Here is a 12,237-nt window from a genome sequence, read left to right on the forward strand (position 1 = left end):
GGAAACTAGATCCTAGAAACATAACATGTACATTTCAAATTTGAAAAGCCATCTGGCTACTTACAATCTGTGACTTCTTTACAATGTTGTAATTACAGACACACATCATAGTTTTATCAATAAATGAAAAAATTATAATTGAGAAATGCATCAAAAAGGTAGATCATCATAAGCACAGAGATGTAATATGTACATCAGACCACCAAATCCAGTGACTTACGAAGGTCCATTACTCAAAGTTGAATTATTCATATTTATTATTTCCCGTTGGTTTTATAGAACCAACATATAGTGAGCTCTGTACAGAGATTGTAAAAACTCAAATCCGTGCCTGTCCCAAATAGGGGCTCACAATCTAATTTCACCAACTCAGGTAGCCAATTTTCAGTTATCCCCACACACATAGAAACTCCATGCATATATCACCCCTATAAAGAACCTATTGCCTTCGAGTTTTTCATCTTAAGGAGGACCTATCACCTGATTATGTGCTTTAATAGAAATGCACATTATGTAAATGACTTGACTCCTTGCAAGTGTGCGATGTAATAGATATTGCCATTTTGAATATATTAACACTAGAAAGAATCTGCAGAAGAAGCGCTCTACCTGTCTAGCTTCTTCTCTAATGCACAGTCAGGGAAAATGGTGGAAAAAAATAGCAAGTTGGAAGAACGAGCTGAAAAAATATCATGACATGATGATATTATTATGACCATTTTCTATAGTGCTAGGTAACCGTAATGACAAAGGAGTGAACTTTGTTTAGGGACTATTTTCCCTTCTTGGGACTTTCGGAGATTAATCACACTTTGTTAAGGTGTCATTCCATCAGACTGATAAAAGGATAGGTTAAACCCACGAGATATTTCACAAAAAATGGCAAACAAATTATTCTACATGACTGATAATCACATAGTACCGTAGCAAAGAAAATATTTCAGCAGAGGCAGGTCTAGCAATATGTTTTTAAATAACTTCACATTTTGCTTGGGTTTCCAATCATACCCACCTCTCTCTGGGTCACCGTCTCCATGATGGTACCAAATGCTGGGATGGTAGCTATTCTTACAGAGCTGTAATAGATTAAAAGTGTAATTTGCTATTTATATTAAATGCAAAACACTCAAATAAATGAGTAAATCATAAGAGTACCTTTTATAAAAATGGATATTAAATTTAAATCTAGTTATTGAAGGGAGAGGAAAAATCTTAAAATAGAAAAATTAACTACGGTCAGTTATTGAAACTCACAATTCTGGGTCACTGGACAAGGTAACAAGGGCCGGAGCAACTCGCTTGTCAATTAAGGATTCTTGCATGCCTCGAAGAATGAGCTGTAACCAGTCAACATGCAATAAAAAAATTGCTTGGTAAAAAGAAAATAGATCTTGGCTAGCGGTGACTGTGGATGGGCAGGTAGAAATCTTGGTCTCTTGATTGAAATCCACCATAATAATAGGCATAGAGGTAATAAAAAGGTACACAACTAATGTTGTGATATCATTTTAATAAACTTGTTAGTCAAAATATTAAGCATCCTGTTGTAAGTAAGATATGCTCCATCAGTTTTAGTCTGCACAATTCTCTATAGATATATAGCTAACTAAATTAGAATTGGATCCGGTGATTATGAAAAATAATGTAATCTGATGGGCATTTCCTATAACCAGGATGCTTAAAGTTTAAAGCAGCAAAGAAACTTACATTTCTGGATCACTGGATAGAGTGATGAGAGCAGGAACAACTCTCTGAGCTACCAAAGTCTCATTCACCCCCTTCACCAAAAGCTGATTGGATGGAGCAAGAGACAGCCAGGGTGCGGTGCACAGGAGAGCGAGCAGGCAGAATGGCAAAAAGGCAAGAAAAAGGGGGAGAAAGATAAAATGCAAAGATTAGGAGAAAGATAAGGCAAGGGTCTGGAAAACCATAGTCAACTGTATCAAATAGAACATGAATTACATAATGGAAGAAATTGATCGACAAATCGATACATTGCAGATTGCTCAATAAGATCATATCTAGACGAACAGATAAGACTATTTCTAGGAAAAGCAGACAAACTAAAATAGTTTTTATTTTAATATGTAATTTGTTAACCTTCAAAATTTTACATAACAGCTACAGGAGAAAAAAAAATGGGCCCTAGGCATTTCGCAGAATAAAAATTCAAAAAAGGAAAGTACCTACAGATTTCCCTAACAAAAGGTATTTCAGATATTCTGCTCCTACATAGGAGCACCTGGGGCAACTGACATTTTAAGAATGCCACAAATTAACAATGAGAAGTTTGAGTTCTGCTGGTTGTATACTCACATTCATATACACAAAAGCTGGCTGACAACAAAAAGTACCAGAAAGATAAGGGGAGTTTTTCTTGCAGACTGCGTCTGCCGCCTATGAGTGAACTCAAGAAGTTCAGAGCAGAGGTCATCGTAACCAGCCTGGGAACCTGCACAGGTAATGGGTAAGTGAAACTTTGCAGGTGGGGCGGGCACTTCCTCTCTGGACAAAAGCTGGATTTTCTGCTTTTGCTAGGTTTGTTAGTTTAAACACCGTATTTTACGTATGTGTAAAAGGATTGACATTCTTTACTATAGAATCAACTTTTAGTCAACCATGCGTCGGACTAAAAAATTAAAAAAATAAAATAAAAATGGTTCCAAAACTCAAGGGTGAAACTATTTAAGATGTTCACCGATTTACGGTAAGTAGGACGGACATTTTTCTATAACCCACGTGAACTTGGTCAATGAGTTCAGAAAACTGTATAAAGTTTATTTCCTATTTCCTCTTCCACATTCTGTGATCTTTTACTTGAATAAGTAAACACCAACTCTACTCACCTGACCATAAAACGAAAGGGATGCCAGTTAGAGCTGGTCAAGGAACGTGCTTAAGGCCCTTTTACACCGGCTGATAAGCGGGCGCTGCAGAGATCGCCGATTAACGAGACATCGATGATCCTTTTACACGGAGCTATGGGTGGGGACAAGCAGTCGTACTCCGATCGATCGCCCCGATACATTATTATCATGTCGGCAGCGCGTCTCCCTGATCTGTCACTAGTTTATCAATTCCCTATATAAGCACTTTGCTGCTGATAACTGCAGTGTGATGTTAGAAAATTGTTTATTATTTGCAAAGTTATGAGCATTGTTCTAAATATGCTAATTTGGCTATACTTGGCAAATGGGAGGGGACTCTTTCTTTTCACTCTGGCCAATCGTCATACAGTTCTCCTCTTCCCTGCCCAGCAACACAGCGTGATCATGTAGTATACAGCTTCCATTCCTGACTATGTATTCAACTGGTGATACCTCTGGCTGATTCACAGCTAGAACTGCGATCCTGGTGTCATATGCAAGATTAGAATCTCCTCTTTAATATGCCACCACTATTCTAGGTGGTCCACAGCCGGAGATACGTCTGTTTAAGTGATCCCCTTTCCCTCCAGCCTTAGTCTCTCGCACTGTGTGAAGCAGCTTGATGCTGATAGGACAGCGTCAGAGGCTGTGAGGTAGCTCCACTTCAGGAGAATCGCTGGTGTTGACACCCACTTGTCAAGTATAGCCTCATTTGCATATTTACAAAAAAGTAACTTCTAAAATAATAGACTTTTTGGACACAAGTTTCACTAGCATTATCAGTGACAGCGCCTAGTAGATTAGTAATGCCCAATATCCTAGCTAAACTAGTGACAGATCCTTTAAATAAAGTGGCATTTTTGTAAGATGCCTGCTCCACCGGTTCACCCTTTCTCATTTGAATGGTCTGTCTGCACTATGAACAGACCAATTCTAAATTAATTTGTTTCAGTAAATGTACCATGCAGTGCTAACACTATTCATGTCACTTGACAGGGGCAATAAGATGGAAGACTGGACTGCTTTGAGCTTGATCACGGGACGTTGTAAACTACAAAGTAATCAACAACTAGGTTATCAAACCACACTGCTTCCAATAATCTACAAACATTGTGCCACTTTGCTTTTTGTTTATTTTATTTTTTATGAAAATGAATAAAACTTTCATAGACCATCATACAAAATGTTTGTTTACTTGTAGTAGTCTTAATCGCTAACTAAATCAGAGATGTGAAGAAATAGATATTTTACCTATCCAATACAACCCTAATAAAATATTCTCATACCAGGCACAAAGCCAACTTGACTTCCAGATTCTTTGGAAAGTACCACTGGCTCCCCTAGAAGAAGTATGTAATCTCATGCCAGGTACAAAGTACAATACGCCTTTAGCCAATGAACGTCAATAACTTTGTATGTCGTCAGTTAAGGACACGAACTAACCAAACCATTATTAGCAACACCTGCCGCAGGTATGGCCCAGAAAAGGGGACTACAAAAGGAATTGTCTGCTCAAATCAATTAAGCGCCATGCTCAATATTTATTGAAATGTATTGCCTCTATTCATATCCACGTTCAAGTCAATAGGGTTGAGACATCTTACCGGATCTGCATAACCTAATGGTGAAGTTGTACGGATTCACAATTTATTTTATGTGATACAATGGTTCTTTGTGATTTTATAGGGGAAAACCTATTTTAAATAATCCCATGTAGTCAAATAGATTCAAAAGATGTACTTTGTGTGTTGTTTTATAACTAGCGAAAAACAAATTCCATCATGTAAACTGCGCACACAGACCAAAAAGAAAAAAAAAAGTATCCCATCAAGGAGTAATTATTTACGGTCAGTGAAGGTGATTTTACACAGGCAGATATTGCCCGTGTTCACCGCTTTTATAACGAGTGTCTATGGACAGTACAGCTGGTCAATCGGCACTCATTGTCGTTGCTCCCTTTAACCCCTTAATGACCAGACTATTTTAAACCTTAATGAGCATGCTTTTTTTTTTTTTTTACGTTCTTCCATCGTCTCATTCCAAAAGCTATAACTGTTTTTTCATTTTGGCGTCGACATAGGACATAAGGACTTTTTTTTTTGCGGGACAAGTTATTGTTTTATTTAATAGCCGTATTTTGGGGTACATATATTTTATTGATTAACTTTTTTATTAACTTTTTTGGGTGTAATAGAAAAAACCCCTGCGATTGTCACTTTTTTTTGCGTCCTTAATTTACGCCGTTTACTGCGTGGTATAAATAACATAACTTTATACAGCGGGTCGTTACGATTGTGTCGATACAAAATGACAAATTTACACAGTAAAAACACTTTTTTTTCACAATAACTTTATTCAGCGGGTTGTTACGATTGCAACCATACCAAATTTGTATAGATTTTGTATGTTTTACTACTTTTACACAATAAAGGCACTTTTTTTTTTTTTCAAAATTATTTGCTTTTGTGTCTCCATATTTGAAGAGACATAACTTTTTTAATTTTCCGCCGATGCAGTTGTATGCAGGCTTTTTTTTTTGCGGGACAACTTGTAGTTTTCTTTGGTACCATTTTGGAGTACATTAGACTTTTTGATCACTTTATCACATTTTTTTGAAGGCAGGATGCACAGAAAACCGCAATTCTGGCATTGTTTTTGATTTTATTTTTTTTACAGCATTACGGACGGAGTTGGGGTCGTTACGGACGCGGCGATCCCAAATATGTGTAACTTAACACTTTTTTTTTTTCCCCATAAAGCATTTTGTAAGGGAAAAAGGGTGTTTTTCATTTTTTTTCGGGTTTTTATTTATTTAACTTTTTTTTTTTTTAACTTTTTTAGTAGTCCCACTAGGGGACTTTACTATGCGATCGCTTTTATAATACACTGCAATATTTCTGTATTGCAGTGTATTATTGCCTGTCAGTGTAAGGGCTCGTCCACACGCTCCGGAATTGCCACGTTTTTTCCGACCGGAATTTCGGCCGGCAAAAACGCAGCAGAATACAGTAGAAGTATAGTAGATGATACTTAACAAATCTCATCCACATGCTACGTAAGATTTACGAGCAGAGCTTGACCCGCGGTGCGTATTTTTCGGACCGCAGCATGTCAATTCCTGCTACGGAAAGTGTGGAGAATCGCTGCGTTTGTCAGAGGAAAGGTCTCCATCTCCTAACATGGGAAAAACGCAGCAATTTCCGCACCATTTTATGCCATAAAAAACTGCAGGAAATGGTGCAGGAAAAGCCTTTGACTTTCAACGGCACCTGCTAGGTCATGCCTCTGGAATGGCATAGTAGGCATTAACTAGAGGCAGACCTGGGGACTTTTCTGCCATAGAAGCACCGACACCCTGCGATGGCATGCCAGGTGCCGGTGAGGTGAGAGGGGAGCCCCCTCCCGTTTCAAAACCACTTAGATGCGGCGCTCGCTATAGATGGGGTTAATCGGGCGATTTCGATCAGCCGGCTCGAGGGGCGCCGCTCCAAGCCCTCAGCTACCAGAGGTTTTCCTTTTCACGGTGCTGCTTATTTATTCTGATGCAGCGCCGTGAAAAGGCGTATGTATCAGAATAAAGCCAGCTAGTGGCCGCCGTGAAAAGGTGTATTGGCGGTCACTAACGGGTTAAATGTAGCAATGATTGTTTAGTATGAGGACGAACAATCGTTGGTGCCCATGTATTTGCATCATGTCTGCAGCACACCGACTAGCCACCATTCTTTTTAGCTGCATAAAAGGTGCGATCAGCCACTGAATGAGCATTTCCCCGTTTATCAGCTGATCGTTGCACCGTTTACACCCATGTAATAGGACCTTTACACAATTGCTGAAATACCAGTTCAAACACATATAGAAAGCAATGGCAGAAACGGAACTAATAGTCCAGCACCAAATGGTCCAGAAATCTTTTTAATCCAGTATGTGAAGAATAGTTCTTTGCTAGATTAAAAAGGTACCTACCAGACAGCAATTCAGTTTGTCAGGAGGGTAAGGGGGTGGGATGTCATGGCTTCCCTGGAGGAGAGTGCCATAAAACCTCATCTTCCAAGGGTGAAATGCCAACCCTAAAAGATGATGAGATCCTGTGGTCTGGCAGAGGAGTAAGAAGGATAGGTAAACTCTTGTCATGGCCTTGAATTTGTTTAACAAGAAGAGTAAGAGGTATGTGAATAGCACTTTGTGACAAACGTGTAAATTGTAGTTCAGATGATGTTGCATTAAGTGTTTTGACATTTTAATCTTCTAAGCTAATGCTTGGCAAAGAATTCACATAGTTACGTAGTAAGGCCCAAAACACATCACGTTTAGTAGCCTACATTGGAGGTATACGTTGGTAGGATCTCCCAACGTATACCACAGACAGAGGTATACGTTGAAGGCTGTGACAATTCCCTTAGTATAGGCATACATTGGGATACATCACTAAACGCCTCCCATTGTATACTACGTGGAGTACATTTCTTTACTGTATGCCTTTGTATTAAATTCCATAAAAAAATAAAATTAAAAAAATTGTCAACCAATGAATACCGGACAAACGGAGGCCAAAAGAATAATGGAGCAAAAAGGATGAATGAAGCGCCATGGATACATTTGGCAAACGCTCGGTCATCTGCTGGTCGTATCGTTTTAAAAAAAGTGAAATATCGTTGTCGGCATCACATCTCCCTATGTAAACAAGGAGACACACTGCCGACATGATAATGTATGGGGACTAGCGATCGGAGTAACGACCGCTCGTCCCCATCCATAGCTCCGTGTGACAGGAGCAAACCAGCGCCGATGAACGATGTCTCGTTGATCGGCGCTCGCTGCACCGGCCGCTTACCGGCCGGTGTAAAAGGGCCTTTAGTTGCAGTACCAGGCACCTGTTGATATTAGCAGCTGTACATGTGTATTGAAGGGCTGCAGGGATCGCTGGTGTATTGGTGGGGGTTTTAATGATGGGTCATTAATGTTTAGGTCCCTGAAAACCCAATAAAAATAGGCTATAACAACATCCTGTGGCAGTGAGCCGCAAAGTCTCATTAGCATAGAATAGGTTTTTATACTGCTTAGGCCTCATACACACTTCCATCACCGTTTTCTCTGCCGCTTTTGACGGATCTGTGCGTCCGTTTTGGTATCCGTGTGTACACAGTGTCCGTTCGGTGTTTCCGTTTTAAACGGACATTGTGCTTCCGTTTCGTTTCCGTGTTTCCGTTAAGAAAACGGAAGGTATTGAACTGTATTTGAACTTGTCACATGTCCCAGTCTGTGAACTTTGGCATGCCCTGCCGTTGCTAGGGCAAAGGATCCATAAAAAACGGATGCACACGGAAGCCTTCCAGGTGCCGTCCGTTTTTTTGACGGACCCATTGACTTCTATGGGCTCCACGGTCACGGAATCACTGACCACAATAGGACATGCTCTGCTTTTGACGGAACAACGGATCATTCAAAATAACGGAAGTGTGCATGGGCCCATTGAAATTAATAAGTTCAGAATGCTGTCAGTGACATAACTGGATAGCACCTTGAAGGAAAAAACTGAAGTGGGCATGAGGCCTTAGAGTGGTGAAAATCCTCTCCTCTAGATGTATTATTTGCCCCCCTTGTACAGGTCTAGTTATGAAAAAATAATTTGAAAGATCTTTGTATCGCCCTTTATACAAACATATTATAAAGTTATCACCCCTAAGCTGTCTTTTCTACAAACTAAAGAGTCTTCATTCTGCTAATCTTTCTGTGTAATGTATTCGCTTAAACACTTTGTCGCCTGCCCCTGAACGCTCTATAGTGCTGCCATGGGTGTAATTATAACAACTGCTATGGGGCCCAGAGGCTAAGGGGGCCAATTTAGGTGCAATAATATCGTTTTTGTTCAGAAAGATCTGCTATATGGCACTACTATCCATCGATTGCTAACTAAGGTTTGATTGACAAGTTTTTTTTGGCTCTGTGCATGATGGGCCAAGGATAGAATGGGATCCCTGGTGGAAAGGCCCATTCCTGACTTTGAAATAAGGCCCTATAAATTCTAGTTACACCCCTGAGCCTTGCTAAGTCATTCTTAGGGTATGTTCACACGAGGTCAATACATCTGTAATTGACGGACGTATTTCGGCCGCAAGTACCGGACCGAACACACTGCAGGGAGCCGGACTCCTAGCATCATAGTTATGTACGACGCTAGGAGTCCCTGTCTCGCTGCCGGACAACTGTCTCGTACTGAAAACATGATTACAGTACAGGACAGTAGTTCCACGAAGAGGAAGGGACTCCTAGCGTCGTACATAACTATGATGCTAGGAGCCCGACTCCCTGCAGTGTGTTCGGTCCGGTACTTGCGGGCGAAATACGTCCGTCAATTACGGACGTAATGACCTCGTGTGAACATACCCTTATACACAGGGTCCTAAAAACTGTACACTGTATTCCATGTTCAGTTAGATTGATTTTCATAAGGGTAAAATAATGCTCTCATGTGCATACCATGGTTTTATTTTCCTTGACAGCAGCTGCCTGGCACTTTTTGCTAAAGTTAATTTTGAGGCTTAAAGTAATTTTACAAGTCTGTTTGCCCATCATTTTACCATTTAACGTGCTGTACTGTAATGACTGTTCTTCTATTATATGTATATACCTTTACATTTATCTACAGTATATTAAACTTAAATTTCCCAGGCATCTGACAAAGCCTAAAAACTTCCTGGATTCACTCTGTAGTAGCTTATTGAAGAGTAACTTTTCATAATGTAAGTAAAGGTGACCAAAATTGAAAACAGAAAGCAAAAGATGGTTAGTCTGGTTAGTAAATGCAAAGAAAATCTTAAAATCAATAAGGACTACAGTGTTTGGAACACTATATTGTTAATGATTTCAGTCTATCTGAAGAACCCATATATTGGGAAAGCATTCTTATCAAGGACACAATCACCAACCGATAGAGAATAAAATCACGTAGGTTTGCTTTAATAAACTCTTCAGGCATATAGTTGACATATTCCTTCTGCTCCATCTCACAATACCAAAAACATAGTAAAGCAAAACACAGTATAACAAGGAATTTCACTTTAATACGAACCTCAAACATTCTTGCTGCAGTACACCGTACTAGTGCTGATGTATGGACAACCCCATACCAAAGCACAGTTAACAGCAGCTCATGGTATGCTGGATTAGTCCTGTAGGAGAAATAAAATCTATTAATAGCCTGATTAATACACACACAACGATGGAAATTGATCAATAATGTCATAGGGGGACTTACAAAGTTGTCGCAAATTTCTTAAAACACTGCACATTGCATAATATACGTGGCACACTAGGCTTCTTACACAGATTGTTCCACCTTACGTCACCTTAGCTCACGTACACCAACGTTTTGTGCTAAATAGTGGTGCATTTCATTAATTTGCCGCCATGCCTTGATTTACATCCCTCCGCAATCAGCCCCGTTTTTTTCCACGGCTAATTTGCGAATACATTTTTAATTGGGCGGTCTCCACCATCAAACTTTTTCTGGGACATGACAGGTCCTCTTTAAAGGGGTAGTTCCATCTCAGACATTTATGGCATATTCACAGGATATGGCACAAAATGTACATGGGTGCAGGTGCCAAAGGTTAGACCCGCATCAATCTCTACCTACTCCCCCTACTATCTTCTGCTGGGCTCAGGCCACTGAATTACTATGTCTTCCAGAAACAGCCAAGCGTGATTTGCTACCTTGTTTCCATAACGCCTATAGAAGTGAATGAGAGTTACAGAAATAACGTAGTCAAAGGGCTTTTGACTGTATTCTTTAGCTAAAGAATTTACTATATTACATTGTACTGGTGCCAGATAGCTAGGACAGATTTACCTACCCTAGTTCCACAAAAGAGGCTTTGAGACTATCTAGAGGAGCATGGGACAATGAGAGCATAGTCATTACATCTTCAAGGAAACCAACAAGCAGCTTGCGATCCTCTTCCTAAAGAGACAAAAGTACAAAACGCTGAAAAAAGGATGATGGAACTGGACACAAATAGAGAGATTACCTGGCAAGTGGTCACTTGGGAGAGACAATTGATATCTATGACATACTGCCTATTTATTAAATATTGAACAGTGTTCACTCTTAGTGATATTTCACTTACCTGATTGTAACACGTTAGTACTCCTGTGGCATAGATAGGGACTGTAGCTTTTGTGAGAACACCATTACCTGCTGTGGAGTCTAAAAGAGAAGATTGTATAGTAGTAGAACATAAATGGCACCATCCAATCATTTTTACTATTCAGGTCTACAATTGCCACATTTAAGATGCTTTTACACGTTTCGATAATGTGTACGATTCAACGAATTTAGATTGTCGCTTGTTATCGGCCTCAACATGTAAATACTTCGCAACTCTTCAGGTATGCTAAAAATTGTGATTGTAAGCTCCGTAAATCACGGTGTGTAAATGCAATTTCTTAATGGTCTGGCAATTGAACCACCCATCTAGGATTGAGTGCTCTGCTTCTGTATCATACGACTACAATTAGAATGACCAGATTATTGAGGAGCATCATATGCATTATTAATACATGCAAAGGCACTCTTATTCAGAGCTTAAAGAGGCTCTGTCCCCAGATTTTGCAACCCCTATCTGCTATTGCAGCAGATAGGCGCTGCAATGTAGATTACAGTAACGTTTTTATTTTTAAAAAACGAGCATTTTTGGCCAAGTTATGACCATTTTCGTATTTATGCAAATGAGGCTTGCAAAAGTACAACTGGGCGTGTTGAAAAGTAAAAGTACAACTGGGCGTGTATTATGTGCGTACATCGGGGCGTGTTTACTACTTTTACTAGCTGGGCATTCTGACGAGAAGTATCATCCACTTCTCTTCAGAACGCCCAGCTTCTGACAGTGCAGATCTGTGACGTCACTCACAGGTCCTGCATCGTGTCGGCACCAGAGGCTACAGTTGATTCTGCAGCAGCATCAGCATTTGCAGGTAAGTAGCTACATCGACTTACCTGCAAACGCCGATGCTGCTGCAGAATCATCTGTAGCCTCTGGTGCCGATGTGTCCTCGCTCGTCTGACACGATGCAGGACCTGGGAGTGACGACACAGCGTGATCTCTGGAGAACACGGCTGTGTCTGCACTGCCAGAAGCTGGGCGTTCTGAAGAGAAGTGGATGATACTTCTATACACAACGCCCAGCTAGTAAAAGTAGTAAACACGCCCCGATGTACGCACATAATACACGCCCAGTTGTACTTTTACTTTTCAACACGCCCAGTTGTACTTTTGCAAGCCTCATTTGCATAAATACGAAAATGGTCATAACTTGGCCAAAAATGCTCTTTTTTTAAAAATAAAAACGTTACTGTAATCTACATTGCAGC

At 40.1% G+C, this 12,237-nt stretch overlaps 1 protein-coding gene across 6 annotated transcripts in view; it reads right to left on the minus strand.

The window, feature by feature from the left end:
- The window catches only part of RELCH (RAB11 binding and LisH domain, coiled-coil and HEAT repeat containing), a 139,979-nt gene that overhangs the window by 18,174 nt on the left and 109,568 nt on the right, over positions 1–12,237 (minus strand). For 5 of the 6 annotated variants that reach the window (XM_075826727.1, XM_075826723.1, XM_075826728.1 and 2 more), the window contains 5 exons: positions 10,994–11,073; positions 10,721–10,827; positions 9,937–10,036; positions 1,708–1,790; positions 1,013–1,076 (listed from right to left, as the gene is read on the minus strand). In XM_075826727.1, the coding sequence (XP_075682842.1) occupies positions 1,013–1,076; positions 1,708–1,790; positions 9,937–10,036; positions 10,721–10,827; positions 10,994–11,073 (434 nt within the window). Of the gene's footprint in view, positions 1–1,012; positions 1,077–1,254; positions 1,338–1,707; positions 1,791–9,936; positions 10,037–10,720; positions 10,828–10,993; positions 11,074–12,237 lie in introns of all 6 variants that reach the window. The other variant, XM_075826726.1, reaches the window with a different exon arrangement.

This window comes from Rhinoderma darwinii, chromosome 5, assembly GCF_050947455.1.
Source record: "Rhinoderma darwinii isolate aRhiDar2 chromosome 5, aRhiDar2.hap1, whole genome shotgun sequence".
NCBI classification, from domain to species: Eukaryota; Metazoa; Chordata; class Amphibia; order Anura; family Rhinodermatidae; genus Rhinoderma; species Rhinoderma darwinii.